Source organism: Nuphar pumila, chromosome 15 (genome assembly GCF_984573655.1).
Source record: "Nuphar pumila chromosome 15, dmNupPumi1.hap1.1, whole genome shotgun sequence".
In the NCBI taxonomy this organism is placed as follows: Eukaryota; Viridiplantae; Streptophyta; class Magnoliopsida; order Nymphaeales; family Nymphaeaceae; genus Nuphar; species Nuphar pumila.
The window spans coordinates 29,859,142-29,880,635 of NC_143263.1; the positions used below are offsets into that span (position 1 = coordinate 29,859,142).

Genomic DNA, 21,494 nt, shown 5'->3' on the forward strand with positions numbered 1-21,494 from the left:
TGATATCGGAGAATCAATTTGGTTTTATGCCTGGAAGATCAACTATGGAAGCTATACATCTTCTTAGACAACTTATTGAAAGATATAGAGAGATGAACAAAGATTTGCATATGGTTTTTATTGATTTAGAGAAGGCATACGATAGAGTACCTAGGGACGTTCTCTGGTGGACAATGATGAAGAAAGGTGTTTCTCTCAAGTACATTAGTATAATTAAAGATATGTATGAAGGAGTAGTAACCAATGTCCGCACTTGTGGAGGGGTGACAACCAATTTTCCGATAACGGTTGGGTTACATCAAGGATCTGCTTTAAGCCCTTTCCTATTTGCGATAGTGATGGATGAACTTACGAGATCAATTCAAGAAAATGTACCGTGGTGTATGTTGTTTGCTGATGATATTGTTTTGATTGATGAGTCTAGAGCTGGGGTTAATGCTAAGTTAGAATTATGGAGACAGACATTGGAAGCTAGAGGTTTTAAGTTGAGTAAGAGTAAGACAGAATATATGGAATGTCGGTTTAGTAAGCAACGAAGTAGTGATGGGAGTGTAGTGAAGCTTGGTGAGCAAGATATACCGGTGAATGATTATTTCAAATATTTGGGATCCATCATTCAAAAGTATGGAGAAATTGATGGAGATGTAAATCATAGGATAAAGGTTGGGTGGATGAAATGGAAAAGTGCTACTGGAGTGCTGTGCGATCGTAGAATGCCATTGCGGTTGAAGGGAAAGTTTTATAGGACGACTATTAGACCCGCTTTACTATATGGTACGGAATGTTGGGCTGCCAAGAGACATCATATTCAAAAAATGAGTGTAGCTGAGATGCGGATGCTTAGATGGATGTGTGGAAATACAATAAAAGATAAGATTCGGAACGAAGAGATACGTAAGAAGGTAGGTGTTGCACCCATTGAAAATAAGATGCGAGAGAATCGTTTACGGTGGTTTGGACATATTCGGCGAAGGCCTAATGATGCTCCAGTTAGAAGGTTGGAGAAATGGGAAAATATATTAGTTAAAAGAGGTCGGGGTAGGCCTAGGAAGACTTGGATGGAGATGATAGGAAAGGATATGAATGCTTTGAACCTCACCGAGGACATGGCGTTGGATAGAAATGATTGGAGGAAAAGGATTCATGTGGAAGACCCAAAATGAATTTCTTTTTGGTTCATATCGCTGACCCCAATTGTTTTGGGATGAAGGCGTAGTTGTTGTTGTTGTTGTTGTTGTTGTATTAGATAGGTATTCACCACCCGAATCGGATCTAAGAATAGAAATGTTGCTTTGAAATTGTTTTTTGACAATCATATGAAATTTTTTAAACAAGAACACATCGGATTTAAAGTTAAGAAAGTAGATCCATACATATCTAGTGAAATCATCGATAAAAGAAACATAATATGAATATCCTCCTTTTGATATGACGGGAGGTCCTCAAACATCCGAATGCGCTAATTCAAAAGGCCTCTTAGAGACAAAAGTTCTATTAGGAAAATGGATGGATTTCATTTTTCTAAAGACACAAGCTTTGCAAAATTAAATCTTTTTCGTTACAAAATTTTTCCCCAAAAGAAAGAACATACATCTTTGAGAAGCTTGAATGCTCAAGTCATTTATCCCAAGTTTCAATATCTTTTTCTTGGACATAATTACAAAAGGAATTTGGAGAAAGATTTAGATAATTCATGAAGTAGAGATCTTTTCTCCTATGGCCTTGCTCAATCTGCTTCACGGACTAGAGATCCTGCACAGAGCATGTAACTGAAAAAGTCTATTTGTCTATGTATTCTTTACTTGTATTTGTTATTTTGTATTCCGGGTCTGGGTAATATATCAGACCCGACCCATACTGTAAACGAAGGATATATATACATGTTTTAGGTCACGATTTCATTATTGGAAATCGTGACAGTCGCAACTCCTTTCTCTTTCATCTCTCTTTCACGTGTGACAGATCCTAGTGAAATCTAACATGGTATCAGAGCAGAGATCCATCTAGGGCCTTGAAGCTACTTCCAGAAGGTCTGACCTGAGAGATCAACCTGCATCCAATCAAGAGGTTTTCTTCTTCCACACTTTTCTTCCATCTTTTTCTTTCTTTCATTTACTCCTCGACTATTCTTCGTGCCTGAATATTCAGATTTGACGTGAATCTGCGTTAGACCTGAAAGACTTCGGTTCTTCTTTCTATTCTCGTCTCATGATTCGTATTGAATATTCAAATTTGATCGTGTACATGCGTCAGATCTGAAATATTCAATCCTTGCGCCAGATCCCAAATTTTCTTGATTGTGCATATTCTCTGTCTCGCACTTCCTTATTCTGTCAGATCTGAAATACTCAGATATGATCGTGAATATTCTTGGTCTCGCAATTCCTATTTCTGCCAAACCTTGTCTGAAACCATCGGATTTGATCATCCATCAGTATCAGATCTGGAATACCATATTTCTTGATTGCTGAATCACGAAAATCGTTGTGCCTACAAATCGTTGTGCCAACAAATCGTTGTGCCTACAAAACGCTATGCCTACAAATCGTTGTGCATACAAATCGTTGTGCCTATAAATCGTTGTGCCTACAAATCGCTGTGTCTACAAATCGTTATGCCTACAAATCGTTGTGCATGTAAATCGTTATGTCTGCAAATCGTTGTGTATGAAATACACCTGTTGTCAAATTCCATATTCACGAAACCCTTTGTTCTTGAACCAACATAGCTGCGATTTATTAAAGTCTGTTCAGTGTGAGTTGTTCTGCTCCCTTTTCCTGCATTTATCACAGCAAAAAAAAAGGCAGGAAGGGACGACCAGCAAGTCTCTCAAGCAGTGGACTGTGCATCTCGTGAACACCTTGTTAACTTTAAGCTATGGACTCCTCTCATTCTTCCCAATCTGGTCTCTCTTCGAGTTTTTTCAATCAGCTTGTTTTTGAAAAGTTGACCACCTCAAACTTCTTGATTTTGAAAAGACAGATCATTCCTTTTATAAGGAGTCAAGGTCTCTTAGGTCATCTGGATGGAACCGCTTCAGCTTCACTGGAATTTGTTACGCGAGAAGAGAAGGATGATAAAGGGGCAATCTCAATTGTGTATGTCAAAAATACAGAATATCTCAACTGAGAAAAGAAAGATCAGTCATTAGTCGCGTACATCACCTCTACACTCTCTCAAGAGGTACTTATTGTAATTCCTGACAATTGCACAGCCATGCAACTTTGGGAGAGATTGGTTCAGACATATTCACAAGTTTCTCAGGTAATAATGGTTTTTCTTAAGAGAGAATTTCAGCTACTAAGAAAAGACTTCATAACTATCATGGAATATCTAAACAAGATGAAGACTATCACAGATCAACTTACGGTTATAATATGTGCAGTGAGTGACAGTGATACGGTGCAACAAACCTGAAGTGGATTGGGATCAGAATATAACATGATTGTTACCTCATTACTGTGTTTGCCTGCTCTTCCCACCTTTGATGAGCTTCAGGCTAAATTAATTCAGTATGAAATGACTCTGAAAGGCTTTTCTGAGGATAATCGCACTCATACGAATACCCAAGAAGTCTTTGCCACAGGAATGACTTATTGTCGAGGGCGAGGAGGACAAGGGAAAAATGGACACGGGGGACGTGGATTACTTCTCACTCCCACTGTTACTCAGGGATCAAGACCCATTCCCACATGCTTCTTTTGCAACAAAAGGGGGCATATCAAGGCGAATTGTTGGCATAATCCTGAAAATAAAGGAAAGTCGCATCAGGCAACATCCAAAAGGAAGACCAGCAGCACCAAAGACAGTGGAGAGATTAAATAATTGTTAATATCTGCCTTGTCGGGATTGAATCTAAAGCAGAATGAACAAAGAACTTGGTTCGTTGACTCTAGGACAGTAACTCACGTTACCGGTGATGCAGGTAAACTTTTAAAACCTATTCCCTATTTTGGAAAAAGTAAAATTGTCACCGAAGATGGATCTTACCACCCTCTTACTCACATTGGAAAATCTATCATCCCCATGTCACATTCTACTCTTGAACTCTCCAATGTCCTCCATGCTCCCAATATCAAGAAAAATATTGTCTCTGTTTCTAAACTTATTGATGATAATCATGCTTCAGTCGAATTTGCTCCCTTCTCTGTGCAGGTCAAGGACCTTCACACGAGAGAAACATTCGTTGAAGGAAAGAGACAAGGCAATATGTATATCTTTCAAGAGGATCCATGTCATTCGGCCTGTCCTGCTCACCCGGATTTGAAGTCTCCATTAGAGTTATGTCTTTCTAAAAATGTTCTTAGTATTTTTTAATGTAATAAGTCTTCTTTATGGCACAGTCGTTTAGGGCATTGTGAGTCATTTTATTGAGAAACTTGTTTCTAATATTCTCATTCCAAAAGAAAGTCTCAATGTGGAAGAGAGAAGTCAAAAGTGTTCTAGTTGTCTTTTATGCAAGAGTCATGTAATAAGAGAGCTTCAAAGCCTTTTGAGATAGTATGTTCTGATGTATGGGGGCCTGCTCCAGTCATCTCTGGATTTGGAAGCAAGTACTATCTAATTTTTGTTGACAAATACTCTCGATATACCTGGATATACTTCATGAAAAATAAGTCTAAAGCTTTCCTTTTGTTTCAGAACTTCCTGTCCTTAGTAAAAAAATCAATTCTCCGAGTCCATTCAATTTTTCCGATGTGATGGAGGAGGGGAGTTCACATCCAGTGACTTCATTTCCTTTCTTCAAAATAATGGGATAGGAAGAAGAATGTTCTGCCCACACACGCCACAACAGAATGGGATTGTTGAGCGCAAACATAGGCATATTATTGAAAGTGCGATGAGTATGCTTCATGACAGTCATCTTCCTATTAATCTGTGGACAGAAGCCTTTCATTCTGTTGTACATGTGATAAATAGACTGCCCATGGTTGTCTTAGAAAACAAGTCTCCTTATCATTGCCTTTTTGGAATTCATCCTGATTATCATGACTTACGTGTTTTTGGATGTGTTTGTTATGTGCATATTGATCATTCAGGATAAGGCTCAGAAGTGTAGATTTGTGGGATATGCGGATGACTACAAAGGATATAGATGTTATGATCCCATTAGCAAATGCATCAAAATCTCGAGAAATATTGTTTTTGACGAGCTGAACTTCGATCATAAAATTGGCACAGGTGACATGTCCTCTACATCAGTTGAAGTTTATTACCCTTGGCTGAATTCAAAGCTCTTTGATAGTTCGAATGATGAATGGCATTCGGACTATGTGCCACACGAAGAAGAGAGTCACAAGATCGTTGGTACATCGGAATCGCAGAACTGTGAAGCAGCACCACCATTGGAATCGGGAAGGTGTAAGGGCATTTCCTACACTAGACAGAGAACGGTTGCTTCAGGACTCCTAAATCGGGCTCAAGAGGCTGCACCTACCCCCTCACACACCCTTGACGTCAGGAAATTCAGCCGCATGCGGCATCCTATTGATAGGTGGGTCAGCTACAACAATTTCTCCATGGATTTTCAACTCTTTTTTACTGCTCTCAATGAGGAAAATGAACCTATTATGTACTACCAGGCAGCCACTTCTAAGAAATGGGTAGAAACCATGAACAATGAGATGCAAGCCTTGCATGAATGTGGAACCTGGAAAATTGTTCCCAGACCGCCTGACAGAAATGTGGTAGGATGCAAATGGGTCTACAAAATAAAATATAAACCAGATGGGACCATTGAACGATACAAGGCAAGACTCGTGGCAAAGGGTTTCACACAAGAAGCAGGACAAGACTATGAAGAGACTTTTAGTCCAGCGGTGAGAATGGGAACGATTCGAATTATTCTTTCCTTAGCTGTTGAACATGTATGAACACTGAGTCAGCTTGATGTTAAGAATGCATTTTTGCATAGAGATTTGAAGGAAGAAGTTTACATGGAACAACCACCTGGATACTATGAGGAAGATTGTAAGACAAATGTCTGAAGACTAAAAAAGGTTATCTATGGCCTAAAGCAAGCATCTCGCTCTTGGTTTGATAGCTTCTCTCTTGAGATTCAGAAGCATGGCTTTGCTCGCTCCCTACTAGATCACTCATTGTTCATCTTTAGAGGGCAAAATATGATCACCTCATTATTAATTTATGTTGATGATATTGTCATCACAGGAAACTCTGAGGATCATATCAAAGAAGTAAAGAAACTACTGAGTCAGAGATTCAAAATGAAAGACCTTGGTGCCTGCGTTATTTTCTTAGAGTTGAAGTTGATAGCCGAGCTGATGGGTTGACTCTCACCCAACACAAGTATACGATGGACATTCTAACCAAAGCAGGTATGAAGGATTGTAAACCTCTAGGGACTCCAAGTATTCTTCACCAAAAACTGAGCGTGCATGATGGAGACTTGTGTGAGGATTCCACCAGGTACCGCAGTCTAATAGGGATATTACAGTATCTCACATTCACTCGACCTGATATTGCTTATTTAGTCAATCAGGTGACCCAATTCATGCATGAACCGCGTGTACTAGGCATATGGAGGTTGTTAAAAAGATACTCAGAGATCTAAAAGGAACAGTTGGGGATGGATTGATATATTCTCCAAAACCATCTGGCAAGGACATGCGCGAGATAACTGTATATTGTGATGCGGAATGGGCAGGGGATCTAAATGAACGAACGTCTACATCAGGATATTGCATCTTCATTAGAAGAAAATTAGTATCCTTGAGCAGTAGAAAACAAAAGGTCATTGCTAGATCAAGTACTGAGGCTGAGTACAGATCTATGGTTGCTGCTACTCCTAAAGTCACATGGGTCAGACATTTGCTAACTGAAGTGGGAAAAGTGATATCTCGGTCTGTCTTGTTGTGCGACAATCAAAGTGCTCTCAACATGTCATTCAATTTGGTTCATCACAGTCGTGCCAAGCATATTGAGATAGATCAAAAATTTGTGAGACAAAAGGTTGAAGAAAAGGAGATCGAGCCCGAATTTGTTAACACTGAAAGACAAGTTGCAGACATATTCACAAAAGGCTTGACCAAGGATCGTTTTTTGACACTTAAAGGCAAGTTGTTCATGGTTCAACACAAGGTTACCAAACTAGGAAGCGGGAAACGATACGGGAAGCAGAAGCGAGGCATTTTAAAATTTATACGAAGTGGGAAGCGAAGTTTCAATTTAAAAGCAAAATATGAATAAAAAATGAAGCAATATGGAATCAAACAAGAAACAAATAAAAACTAAAATAAAATTGATCATTCTTATATTTTATGATTTTTCTGTAAAAGAGTTAAAAATTTTGTTAAAATCTAACAATGATGGTTACCAATTTAAAGAAAGTATATGGAAAGTGAGTGAAAGAGTGAGAAAATACATGAAAAAGCTGAAAAGAAATGTGAGAAAAGTATATAGTATGCATAGACCATGCGTATGAGAAGCATAGAAGAAGCGTGGGGGAATCGAGCTTCTCATGAAGTTTCGAAAGCGAGGAGTATCGCGCTTCCCAAGCGAGTTTTCGGGAAGCGAGCTTCCCACCTACCTAAGAAGCTTCTGATAACTCTGGTTCAACACCATGATCAACTTGAGGGGGGTGAAAAAGTCTATTTGTCTATGTATTCTTTACTTGTATTTGTTATTTTGTATTCCGGGTCTGCATAATATATTAGACCCGACCCATACTGTAAACGAAGGATATGCATACATGTTTTAGGTCATGATTTTATTATTGGAAATCGTGACAGCCGCAGCTCTTTCTTTCTCTTTCATCTCTCTTTCACGTGTGACAGATCCTAGTGAAATCTAACAGTAACGACCCCAACTCATCCCCGTTGAAAAGTAGAATTTTTTTTTTAACAATTGCAAAAACTAAAACCCAAAGATCCGAGGCCTCAAAGACTTGACACATTCCAAACCACAAAGGATCTTACATTTAACCAACAATCACATAACTAACTTTATTAATCAATAATCAAAGTTTAAGAACATAATTAAATTAAAATCTAAAATCATAGTGTCCAAGAATATCAGTAGTCACGCATTCTCGTAGGCTCCTTGTGGCAATCGTTTTCATCACTAAGCCTCAGACCCTGTAAAAAACATAGGGAGTAGTGGGTAAGAATCAAAGATTCTTTGTACGAATTCCTCTGAAAATCCAAATAGGCAAGAAAAAGCGTAAATCGAATTCATACAAGTTTTCAGAGGAACATAACTACAACAATATCATAATTCAATTACCATTCAAGCAATTACAAGCAATTATCATACACTAACAATATTTCACATGAAACTAAACAAGTAAGAATGCATAAACTAATGCAGAACAATAAATATGCATGATTTCAATGTACATGTATGAATAAATAATTAAGTTATTATTAGAGTTCTCTTTTGCATGCATGTACCTATTAAATGCACACAAGTTTAGTTCTACTTTTAATTAAAACCCGCGGATACTCAAAACGGACACAACAAATTCTCGAAGTTAAAGATAGATTTTCAATTGTAACTTAACACATAGTTTGAATTTTATTACTGGGTTTCACACTTGATCCTCGACCAATATCAGGAATCAATATCATCCATCGGAACATTAGAAATCAACATCTAATGTCGGGACACCAAGGAAATCAACATCCACTGATGTCACTTTCTTAATATATCAATAACAGCAGTTGTGTTTATAACACCACCCCCAAGCAAAGTGGCTGACTAATGCACCAGTTGCTTTCATGGTCATTATGAGTTTTAGTCATGCCTTTTGGTCTGACTAATGTACCAGTTGCTTTCATGGACATGATGAACAGAGTTTTCAGACCATATTTGGACAAATTTATGGTGGTATTTGTCGATGATAGTGTATTCTAGATGAGAGTGATTCTTCCTGCATACAATAAAAGTTAAGCCTTTCAAGACTCAATACGTTGAGTGATTTTGGCAATCAGGGGCTAGCACATAGTAGAATTTGGTTTGCCCACACACAACAACACACCTAAATATATAATAGGTAAATTTTCCAACTTCCATTACACAAAGGTGGATATCCGATTGGTTTCAATATGATTTAAATTTAATAGAACCATCACAGATTTGGATTTATTCACCTTCATACCTGCAATGTCTTCAAACTCCTTCATAATAGATTTAAGAATACGAATGTGATCTGCATCTGGCTTAGCAAAGAGAAGCACATCATCAACGAAGAACAAATGGGATACCTGAATATCGGTAAAGGGAAGTGAGAGAGCATCAAATTGATTATGCTCCACACTCCAATTCAGCCTCCTAGATAATTGTTCCATGATAATAAGGAAAAGAAAAGAGGAGATGGACCTCCTCGCCGAATACCTCTAGAGCTAGAGAATTTCTTCCAGGACTAACATTCACTAGTACCCGAAAGGAGGTCGTCCTCACGCATACCATAATTAAATGAACCCACCAAGGATCGAAGCAAAGAGCTCTCTGAAAAATCCCAGGAAACTCTATCATAAGCTTTGGATAAATCCAATTTAAACATAAGGCTGAAATTTTCTTCTTACATATAGAACCAATGACTTTATGAGCTAATAACAAACTTTCTCGGATATCTTTCCCTTTAAGGAATGCTCCTTGATTTTTGGATATCACTCGGGTTAAGATACTTCTCATCCTGATAACCATTACTTTGGTAATAACTTTACATATGAAATTACAGAGGGATATAGGTCTAAAGTCCTTCAGCTGATCCGCGCCGGAAGCTTTAGGAATGAGGGAGATAAAAGTAGAATTAACCTTCTTAACAATCTTGCCTTTCCTGAAGAACTCTATCACAGCCACCATAATATCACTACCCACTATAAGTTCAAAAGTTTTTATAAAACAGACCCGGGAGCTTTATCACCTTTCATCAAGAACACAGCCTTCTTCACTTCTTCATCCGAGATAGGGGCCAATAATAATTCATTTTCAGCTTGTGAAACAACAGGACCATCCGAACACGGAAGAGAATCATGGTGAACCTCATCCTCCGAAAGAAGAGAATGAAAAAAATTGAAACACTCATTTTGAATGGCTGATTCATCAGTCACGTAAGAGTCATGAACAAGCAATTTATGAATATTATTGAATTTATGTCTACCTTTCATCGAGGCCATAAAAAAAATTTGTATTCTTGTCTCCTTCCTTGAGCCACTGAATGTGGGACTTTTGGCGCCATTGGGATTCCTCTTGGAGGACTTTTTCACGTTCCTTTTTAAGAGAAATTATATATTCAAATGAAGGGCTAGTAGATTCCATCTGATGCTGCACCAAAGTCAGATGCTCACAAATAGCGGCAGCTGTATCTTCAAGCCGTCCTGATCTCCCTTTATACCATAACTGAAGTTTGTTTCTAACCTCATCCAATTTGTTAAAGGACTCGAATCATAGGACATCCTGTCTGGTGGGTGCTCCAACAATCAGCAATTAAGTTCATACATTCAGGTTCCGATAACCACCAAAAGAAAATTTTAAAAGAAGACCATTTCTTCTATCTGATCACCGCATCAGAATCAAATAATAATAAGCTATGATCTACAACAGTTGTGGGGAAAACTTTCAGAGTACTTCCCATTCCCACATCATCGAACCACTAATAGTTGACAAAACATCTACTGAGTCTACATTGAACATTAGATAGTCCCTGCTGATCATTGGACCAAGTAAATCTGGCCCAGGGATCACCAATTTCAAACAGCCCACCAGCAGTAATAAAATCATTAAAATCAGCCAAGCACAAAACATTCGGAGGTAGCCCAGTTTTCTCTGATGCATCCAGCACACAGTTAAAGTCTCTGATGACTACCCAAGGCCGCCAAATGACTTCCATAGTGATTAAGAATGCTCCAAATTGTTGAGACCTCTGCCCATAGTGGTTGATAAGGTACAAGCCAGCAGCCATAAAACTTTTGTTGCTCGCCTTGTCAACCACTGAACAACCAAATATATCCGGCGTTGATATGAAAATCCGAACACTCAACACGAGACAGATCCCAGAAACACATGATATACATTCTATCATGAATAGATAAAGCATCATGAACCAAATAAAAGTCAGAATATCTGAATTTCAACTTCTCAAAATGAAAAAAGGATATCATAGGTTCAATTATGAACATTTCAGGGCGATGAGTGCAAAGAAAAAATTGAAGAACCCTTTGAGCAGACGGCTTCTCAAAGCCACGAATATTCCAAGAAAGAATCTTCATAGAGAATCTGAATTTTTGGGAGCATCACCTCCACGAGACTTAAGGGTGATGTTACTTACCCCAATTGATACTGATGCAGTTCCCTTCTTAGGCCTACCATGTTTCCTTTTAGTATCTAAGATTTGTTGGCCTTTACCACTCAAAGACGTCATCCTTTTCTGCTGGTCATCTTCAGCTGATGCTGACTGAGTTATAGGCAACATCTCCAACACCGATTTGTCGCTCACTACAGCATCGTTTCTGTCACAATTTCAGGATCCAAGAGGAACAACCACAGGTGATGGTGCAGGTTGTTGGGCCAACGGAAGGAAGTCAGATATTTGCTGAATCACAAGATCAGGTACAGCATCAAAAAATTGATTCTCAGACTCGCCCTCCTCAAGATTAGAATTTTTGTTAGAATTCAAGCCGTGAGCATCATCATCTATAGAGACCACAGCAACATCGCCCACATGACAATCACTTGCAATGTCTTCTAATGAAAGAACATTAAACGGGTTGTTGCTTCCTTCGGAGAGACCTTAGGCACCCAGACTTTGGCGATCTTCCTAGACCAAGCAGGCTTCCAACCTTTATCACCTGATTTCTTAGACTTAGGATCCTTAGAATAATTTTTTGGGCATCATTCAGTCGCATGAAGACGTGAATGACAAACCCCACACACCTTAGATGATGATTCGAACTCGAATTGTAGATCTCCAGAATACGAATCTCCCAGCATAATAGGAAGAGAGTCACAAAATCACAAATTATTGTGAATTCAATAAGAATCCGAGAGAAATGAAACCTGACCTTAAAGGATATGTGATCATCAACCACAATCAATTGGTCATTAATCGCATCTGCAACACGTATAAACATATCATTATCCCATATCACAGGAGGAAGGCCAAGACACGAACCCATATAGGAATAGACTGCAACACGTGGAATTTGGGTATGCCAATACTGTCCCATTGTTCCATCAGAAGGGTTCTTCCCGCAATAGTTCATGGACCATGTTGAAGAACATAAAAAATATCATCTCGACAGCCAAATCGAACTGGAAATTCGCTATCCTGCAGCGAAGAAAACTTTGGCTTCGATCTCAATCTTCATCTCTTGCACAGCTCGGAAACGTAAAATTCATGTTCCATAGGGCAAGTATGCCATTTACAGATAAGAGAATATTCAAAACGTTTAGCTTTCTGATCGTAGATGCTTTGCGGAATACATAGCATCTTCTTGCCATCAATAATAGAATATGGAGGCAGATCCGACTTATCAAAAGCCGAACAGCTCACAATCTGAGCCCAAGAACGTGACGCAAATCCAGACGTAGGAAGTTGAGACCCCGATCTGGGAGACGGATTTCCTTCAACAGTAGCTTTTGAAGGAACACAGGCTCCATCGAGGTCACCATGAAAGGAGTCTTGAACACCATGAAGGGAGTCAGCGTCCACAGAAAAAGAACCATGCTGGGCCTTATTCACCAACATGGTCGGAGGGGAAACATGAGGGGGCGACGCTGGGGAAGATACTACAGCACTTAAACCTCCGAAATTCAATAGACTTTCCAATAGTTGAGGATCTTGGAAGGAAGATCGGGATGGCGATGGGACGCTGCACCCATGCCTAGCATTCTGCAACGTCAGAGAAGGATCCACCTCCCCCATAGAGGGAGATGGGTGGTGGATCGAACAGCCTGTCGATCTGTTCCTCGACCGTCCCTATCAGATAGGCACAGGAGAAACAAAACCAGCATAAGGAACCACACCACCTGAAGGAGCGCACCAGCACTCGGGTGGGAGGAGTTTGATCCCAACAACATGAGGCTCTCGCAGTCGGCAATGATCGGCTGGCCAAAGGCCGACGATCACAGGAGAAACCAACAATAGCCCCAAGAGAAGGAAACCCTAGCAGAGCTTCTCTCTTTTTTTTTAACTAATTCAACATATTCTACGCACACAAAAAAATAATGCATATAAGAAATGAAGATCAGAGGATACAGAACCAACAAAATCATAGCTATTTAACATATTTCTATGAATTTTAGAATCATTAGCCATAATAACAAGTAATGGTTCATTTACTGGAAGGCAAATGACAATGGATGCATTTAAGAAAATAACCAAAGGTCTATAAATATGAAATAACTTTCCAAACATGGTCGTATAAAGAGCATATTAGCCATTAGGTGCTGTATAAACAATTTGCTCATTTTGCAAAGTTACGCATATAAGGATCTAACAAAATATGACAACATAATTTGTTGAGCATGAACCAAAGAAAAGCAATTATAACACCATAGCAGACATGTAAATCTAACAATGTTAAATATAGGTAGCAACTGAAGATTATATCAGCAAAAAATGGTAGTTAACATCCATGATGATTAGGTTATAAATCATGGTCTTGCTATTTCAATACAGATGAGGATGCTTCCATGAACTCCAAGATCTTAAAGCAACAAATTAATTCATGTGAGATCTAAAAGCAAGTCACATGCCAGTAACGTGATGGAAATTTACACATAGCACAGGATCTTGATTTTTTTTTCATCTAATAAATAGACTATCTCCATAGGATAACAAATAAGCAATCAAAAAGCCTTCTGACCCAAACCAACTCCTAGCCAATAATGATACACCTAACCTCAAACAGAGAAGACAAAGATGAATATTACATCAAAGTCTATAACAAAAGAGGGCAGAAGGGATTTGTGTGATGGCCAAGTGGTTAAACTTTCTCTTCGTCTTTGATTTTTCAGATAAATTACTAGAAAAAACTCATATAATCTGTCATTGCCCAGAATTACCGATGTTCAAATAATAACATTGATAAAAGATCCATTGCAGGAAAATCTGGATGGATGCCTGCCACTTCAGACATCCAAGCGATGATTAAAATTGAATGAAGCTTGTGATCTTGTTGAATGCCATCCAGCTCTTCAAGCCACAAACGTGGCCAATGATCCGTGCTGCAAAAGATCCTCACCCACAGTGATGATTATGCCTCTATTCCCGAAAAACTAAGCTAACCACTAAAACAAAGATCACCGAAAATCGTTCATGCAACATTCAATAGCTCTCAATTTCACGTCACCTAAACAAGCCAATTGGTCAACGAAGTAACAATGACTTATTTACCAATTTCTTCATGAAGAAGATTTTAGTCAACACCAAACAAAAAGGGAGCCACAAAATAATCAATGTGCCAGAAATCCCCTCTCCCCTCAAGAACAACGCAAAAATGACAGATACCCAACGTGAGGAACGACGTATCTTCACCAACCATTATGCAATTTCTGAAATTTGAACCAATTTGTAACTCAAAAGGCGAAAAAAATCACAATTTTGCATTCCCAAAACGAAAAATAAGAAATATACACCAAAATTATACAATTAATGCATCACCAAACGAAAAGAAAAGAAAGAAAAATTCATCGATAAACGCTACAACCCAAATCTTCGCATGAATTAACAAAAAAATTAATAAATCCTCTCCAAATTAGAATTCCCTGACGCAAAAATCTAAACCATCCTAAAACGGGCCATATCATCTTCTTCAAAACGTCAATTAGCGAAGTGAGGAAAGACCAAAAGGAAAAAAACCTGTTGTTCGGTGCGAGTGAGGCATTTCCTGACGATCTCTCCCTCGAGGGCTCTTCTCTCCTCCAGGTTGAGGTATTCGTAGTATTGGGCGAGTCGCGTCTGCCCTTGCTTGTTCACCATAACGATGAACCGAATCCCCATCGTCTCTCTCTCTCTCTCTCTGGTCCTCAAAGACATGGTTTTGTCCTGCTGCTCCTGACAAGGGTGTTAACGGGTCGGGTTTGGTCCAGACCCAGGTGAGACCAAATGGTACCAAGTCCGGACTGGCATCCAATCGAACCTACCATAAGTGAAACCATACCCGAATTCTATAAAGATTACGTGAACCAGACCAGACCGTACCCGATAAAGTAATAATTTTTAACTTTTTGCATTGAAAATTTAGGGATCTTAGTCAGAACTCAGGTCGGGCTCCGGTCTGGTATGAAATTTCACAAATCATATCCGACTCCATATATTAATGAGATCCTTTGAGTCTGACCTGGATTCCAAATGGACCTCCTTGTTTTATCACCAGACCCTGACCCTATAAAGTTTGGTACGGTTCAGACCTGGGTAAAGCTGCCCAAATTGACACCCCTACCTGTTGGTGGGAAGGATGTCAATGGTTTGGATTTAGGTTGGATATCCAACTGAATCCAAATCCTTTTAGTCGGATCAGGTCGATTGCTTAGTTGTATGAATCAATTGTTTGAGAAAGACAAGTAATGGTGTTCAGTGATTAACAAAACCCGTATTGTTCTATATTATAGCAACGTTGTTTGGAATGATGCGTCTTGCTTCTTTTGGTATCATTGCATACTGTAGTTTGTCATTTCATATTTAATTGTTAGTGTTGCGTGTGTTCCGGGCCGAGGTTGGAATGAGGCATGAGCAGTGCGGAGCTCTACGCGCGGTATGCATCAGACGTGCGGTGGTAGAATGGCATGCGATAGGCAACGATATCGTCGTTAGTGCATCGTTGTATGGCGGCACAGACATGGAGCGTTGTTTGGCTAAGCAGTGCCAACAGACCAGAGGGTGTTGCCTTTGGAGAGTGCTAAAGAACCTCTCAACTTGCAGATGTCCCACGCGAGGCGATTTGACGCACAGGGATGCGTGTGGGTTAGGAGTAATTCCCCCAGGAGTCACACTAGGTGATTCCAACCGAGTAAAGATACTCCGGGCTAGGCAAGAGAGAGCCTATGCGCCAGCGAAAGAGTTTGGGTGGTGCTCTTCGCTATGGCATGAAATCATCAACTGGTCTTCGAACTGGGGGTCGAAAGACTTGGATCCTTCAGTGGCGAGGTTTCAACTGGCTTGCGCATGGAGCTGTGATGTGCACCATGGCATTCCAAGCTAAGGCAGGTTGGTGCCCTTCTCGGAAATGTTTAGTTGGTATGGGACGACTATGCACAAAGTGACATTGATAACATGGAACGCATTTGAAGATGCGCTTGAAGAGCTTCCGCTAGGCAGCTATGCGCGGGGTAGCGCACAGGGCCAATATTTTGATTCAGTACATTGAAAGTGTTGGTGGGTGGCTTGTGGCCGTTAGTCTAGCCATATTGGCTAGGCTAGCGTGCTACAGGTTGCGAGCTATTCCATGTCCGTGGCAAAAGTGGTTATGAGATAGCGATTAGAAGGCTTGTGACGGCAAGGAGGACCGTTGCACCGCATGGGCTTATTGAGCGAAAATTAGCCCGTGACAATTGGCATCAGAGCAGATCGATATCTTGAGCAAGATACACTCAAAAAGAAAAGGTTCACGGAGACCTTGTTATTCATGTGTGACACTGAAAGGAACAAAGATGGTTTATTCTTGCGATGCAAAATTGCGTAACTGAAGATTGGTGAATCGAATCGTTGAAGCAAAGTAGTGGTTGGATGGTATGAGACATCTTTACCACGATATTCTGAAGTGTAAGGTTGTTGTTCAGTTGTTGGCTAAGGGAACGCAAATAAATCAAAACGATTCTCACCAGTTGTGCGTTAGGCTCACAGGTGGAGCGTAGCGTTTGCCTTGTGCATGCGGAGAATGCACGTTGGATTCGGCTGGAAGGATTTGCACCTTTGGGTCGGGGAGACTTGATAAAACTTGTGCTCTCTCCCAAGTTTGTGGGTTAGCGGAGTGCCCACATTGAGCAAAGATGCTCGTCGGTTTGATCCCTTAAATTGAAAGTTCTCTGAGAAGTGTGTGTGCGGAAAGAATTGTTGTTCTTGGATCGTTGATCCCTGCGGAAATTCTCTGCTGACTCTAGAAGAGAGTTGCAGCATGCGGGCTTCGGGAGGGGAGCAGCAGCATTGGGCCGAAGGTGCCTATGTGAGAAAGACGCAGCAGCATTGGGCCGAAGGTGCCTATGTGAGGAGGATGAGTGCCACGAAGACACTCTGAAGGATCACATTGGGTTAATGCTCCAGCAAAGCATTTCCCACTTGAGGACTTAGATGGATCATTGGAAAACCGTAAATGTTGTCCTAAAGGGATAGAGATCTCTGCGGGAAACATTGGTGGTCATCTTTCTATGAGAGGATCACAAAGGGCTCAAAGTGCCCTTGCTGAGATTGGAAGGCAACCCAGCCATGAGCTTCATGACGACAAGCTTGTTGTGCAGGCAAAAATGCCCTGCTTGAGTTGGAACTACACTGGGGTTCCACGAGCATGGAATGCTCGTTGCGAGAAAGCGGAAGACTGTTGTCTAAGCGATCAGAGATACGCTAAGGTATGGGACTTGGCATATTGAAGATTGTGGAGATGGTAGATAGACACCAGAACAAGTTGAGCTGGAAGAAAAAGAAGTTAGCCAAAAGTTAACACAAAAAGGGAACTGGCAGATCAAGCTAATTGTGTTCTTACCTACACCAACATTATCGAGGATGTATAATGGCTTGGGTGGGGGAGCATGTCCCGGGCAGAGGTTGGAATGGGGCATGAGCAGTAAGGAGCTCTACTGAGTGGAAAATGCATCGAGCGTAAGAACGCGCGATATGCGTCAGCTTGATTGGTGACATGCGGTGGTAGCATGGCATGCGATAGGCAACGATATCGTCGTTAGTGCATCGCTGTATGGCGGCACAGACGTGGAGCGTTGTTTGGCTAAGCAGTGCCAACGGACCAGAGGGTGTTGCCTTTGGAGAGTGCTAAAGAACCTCTCAACTTGCGGATGTCCCACGCGAGGCGATTGGACGCACGGGGGTGCGTGTGGGTTAGGAGTAATTCCTCCAGGAGTCACACTAGGTGATTCCAACCAAGTAAAGATACTCGGGGCTAGGCAAGAGAGAGCCTATGCGCCAGTGAAAGAGTTTGGGTGGTGCTCTTCGCTATGGCATGAAATCATCAACTGGTCTTCGGACTGGGGGTCAAAAGACTTGGATCCTTCAGTGGCGAGGTTTCAACTGGCTTGCACATGGAGCTGCGATGTGCACCATGGCATTCCAAGCTAAGGCAGGTTGGTGCCCTTCTCGGAAGTGTTTAGTTGGTATGGGACGATTATGCACAAAGTGGCATTGATAACATGGAACGCATTTGAAGATGCGCTTGAAGAGCTTCCGCTAGGCAGCTGTGCGCGGGGTAGCGCATAGGGCCAATATTCTGATTCAGTACATTGAAAGTGTTGGTGGGTGGCTTGTGGCATTTGGCTAGGCTAGCGTGCTACAGGTTGCTAGCTATTCCATGTCCGTGGCAAAAGTGGTTATGAGATAGCGATTAGAAGGCTTGTGACGACAAGGAGGACCGTTGCGCCGCATGGGCTTATTGAGCGAAAATTAGCCCGTGACAGCTTGTCTAAACTAAAAAATATTATAAGTTACGTATTAAAGTAAACATTTATACAGCTTATTGAATTGAGTTGTGAATGATGCGGTTGCAAATTGTTGTGACTAATATAAAATTCGTTGAAGCTGGAGTCTTGTTGTGGTGAGATATCATCACGCCAGGCAATTCTCCAATTATCACCATACACCCCACAACCTGCTTTAACCATACTAATAAATTGAAAATAAAATCATAAAAAATAAAAAAATAGAAGTCTTTTAAATGAATACCTATATGCAGAAAAAGTACATTACAATTGATGAGATTCATGACAAAGTCTTTAAAACTCATAAATGTATCTGCAAATGTAAAAAGGAACAAAATTGTCCATCTATTTCTTCATCTTCCTCATACTAACAACCCTTTTTTTGGTCACTCCTATCCAACCTACCACACCTATAGTCTATACATTGCCATGGCTGAGGTTGTAAGAGGCTCTCGAAAAACAGTACACATACCCTCCAACAACATATCTAAGGAAATTGCATCACTGCACTACAAGAAAAAGTGTTTTCTGGTGCATATTGGCAGTAGCGCCATTGTAAAACTTTGTTTTCTGGTGCAAAGATAGAAGGTTTCACTGGCATAACCGAATACATCGCCAATGAAACATTGGTGCATCCTTTCCCTCTTTTGTTTCCCCCCCCAAAAAAGTTAGCAAGGTTTTCTTGCTCCTTCCCCCCTTTCTCCGTCCGCCGCCATTTATTTTCCTTGTCAATCGAGAACCTCCTCCTTCTCCATCTCCCTCATAATCTACCCTTCTTCATCAACACTATCACACTCTTCTTTGTTGGATCCAGAAATGGGATCCAGTATGAGAACTAAATCCAATTCTTTTGTGGCCATAGGGTCTCACACATGAATTTAGTGAGCCACTTTTGTAGAGCCTAATTAGTGGGTTATGGGTAGTTACAACTCCATATTCTGGGGTCAGTTACAGAATGTGGAGGGCTCATAACTCAGTGTTTGTTAAGTTGGGGAAGGTAGTGGCTACTCCAAGGGAAGCTATAAGAGCCCAACACTAATGCACAAGATAGTATGGTGAGAAAATACATGTGTTGTCCCCCTTGACACAGTCCATTTATGGGAAACCCCTTTTTTCTATTCTTTATTCTTCCTATTCTTTGTGCACACATCATGTAAAATCCTTCAATGGTATCAGGGCTTGGTTCCGGTGTGCACGATGGTCAAACGGCTACCATATAATGCAGTCACCACTAAATTCAATGGAAACTCTGATTAGAGACAACGTAGCAGGGTGAACATAGCTAGTGTCAAAGGGAGGAAGAAACCCTCCTAGAGGCAGCATCACTGTCGACTTTAGTGGTGGAGGAGACCCCTGTAGCAACATTGTTGCTAAAGTGGTGGAGGAAACCCCACCTGTCGAGTGGTTGTGATAGAGATGTCATCGGTGTTAGGATTTTCCTTAAGTGGATGATGTCACTTTGAGGTGGTGGAGCCACCTCCACGGGAGGGGCATCCCTACCCTCATGGGACAGTTGGGTGCTAGAACCCATGACACAAGCAGCGGCGTCGATGCAAAGGTTGAAGGAGGCGTTGTTGTCGGCCAAAATCATAGGTGGTTCTAGAATTGCAACGGCAACTGGAGAAGAATAAAAAAAATGGCTATTCAAAAGCAACACCACTATGGCACCTTGCAACTCATCAATCGAGCCCCACCACCATCAACACTCCATGTTCCATTTAAGTTAAAGAGGGAAATCACCCCTTCGTGTTTCGTTGACCACCAGGAGGCACCTTTGTGGGTGTTGGCCCAAAGCGAGCTTCTGAATAAGGGAGTTCCAAAAGAGGAGACGTTGACAATGTCGAAGTTCGGCAAAGACAAGAGCCTAGTCGTCAATGTCCACCCCGAAGAGGAGGGCAGTGATGGAGCGAGGATCTCTAATGGCTCTTGAGATGGTAATGCATGTGTTGAACTGTCAGAGTTTCCTTATCGACTGAAGATTCTGTAGAGGCAGCGTCGCCTATGGCGGCAGTGCTAAGCACGAGGTCCTCGAGCTTCTCAGTGAAGGAGAGGCCAAGGAGGTAGGCCTCATCCTGGGAGTTGAGTGAGGCGACATCGAGGGACTGCTAGTGCCATCATGAATGTTGTCATGAACACGGATCCCCTAAGCTGGATGTAGAACCACCCAATGCGATCGATGAATGCCATAGTGAACCAGTAGCCTAGAATAGTAGAGTAGAGGGTGATGAGGGTCTGGGCAAGGGCGATCCTATACACCTCCTTGATCGGGCCTGGAAGGCGGCCGAGATGACGATCACAACCATCTCGGTAGTGAGGATGTCAAAACCCTACTTATAGCTCGATTGAGAGGCAGCAAACTCCAGTGGTGCAATTAGCAGAGCCTCCAACGGAGAGAAGGTCGTTGAGGGCACCAAAATTGTCGATGAGCAGCAGGGCTCCAGCCAACTAATTGTCAGGAGGTGGTCCTTCATCGAGTGCTGGTGGCCTTGGGTAGGTAGAGGAGTTTGTTGGATTTGTTGTATGTGCAAAGGGCAGCAAAGACCCCATCGTGAGAGATGGTGATGCCAAAGGATCCTCTTCTGCAGGCGATGGTGGTGACACTCACCTTGCAAGGCTGCCATAAGTGGTGGATGACTCGTACCCTACGATTCGCTAGACGGACAGTTGCCAAAACTTGGGGCGAAGGTGACGGTATCTACCTTTGCATCTTCTATTTTTTTTCCCTAGGGAAACCCTAAGGACCTCTCCCTTTTATGGGAGAGGGTGGAAACAAAAGGGGGGGGGGGACAATTAGGGTTTAATAATGTTTTTATGTTTCTGACTCTTTATTTTTTTATTAATTTCTGTTGTATCCCTCTTTAAGTTATATTACCTGACTCTCCTACTCTTTCTGA

At 41.2% G+C, this 21,494-nt stretch overlaps 1 protein-coding gene across 1 annotated transcript in view; it reads right to left on the reverse strand.

Annotated features, from left to right (window-relative positions):
* Positions 1-14,977, reverse strand: part of LOC149814979 (AP-4 complex subunit sigma) — a 33,394-nt gene extending 18,417 nt beyond the window's left edge. The window contains exon 1 of the mRNA XM_089988376.1: positions 14,822-14,977. Within this exon, the coding sequence (XP_089844502.1) occupies positions 14,822-14,962 (141 nt within the window). The 5' untranslated portion in view covers positions 14,963-14,977. The remainder of the gene's footprint in view (positions 1-14,821) is intronic.
* Positions 14,978-21,494: the final 6,517 nt, after the last annotated feature.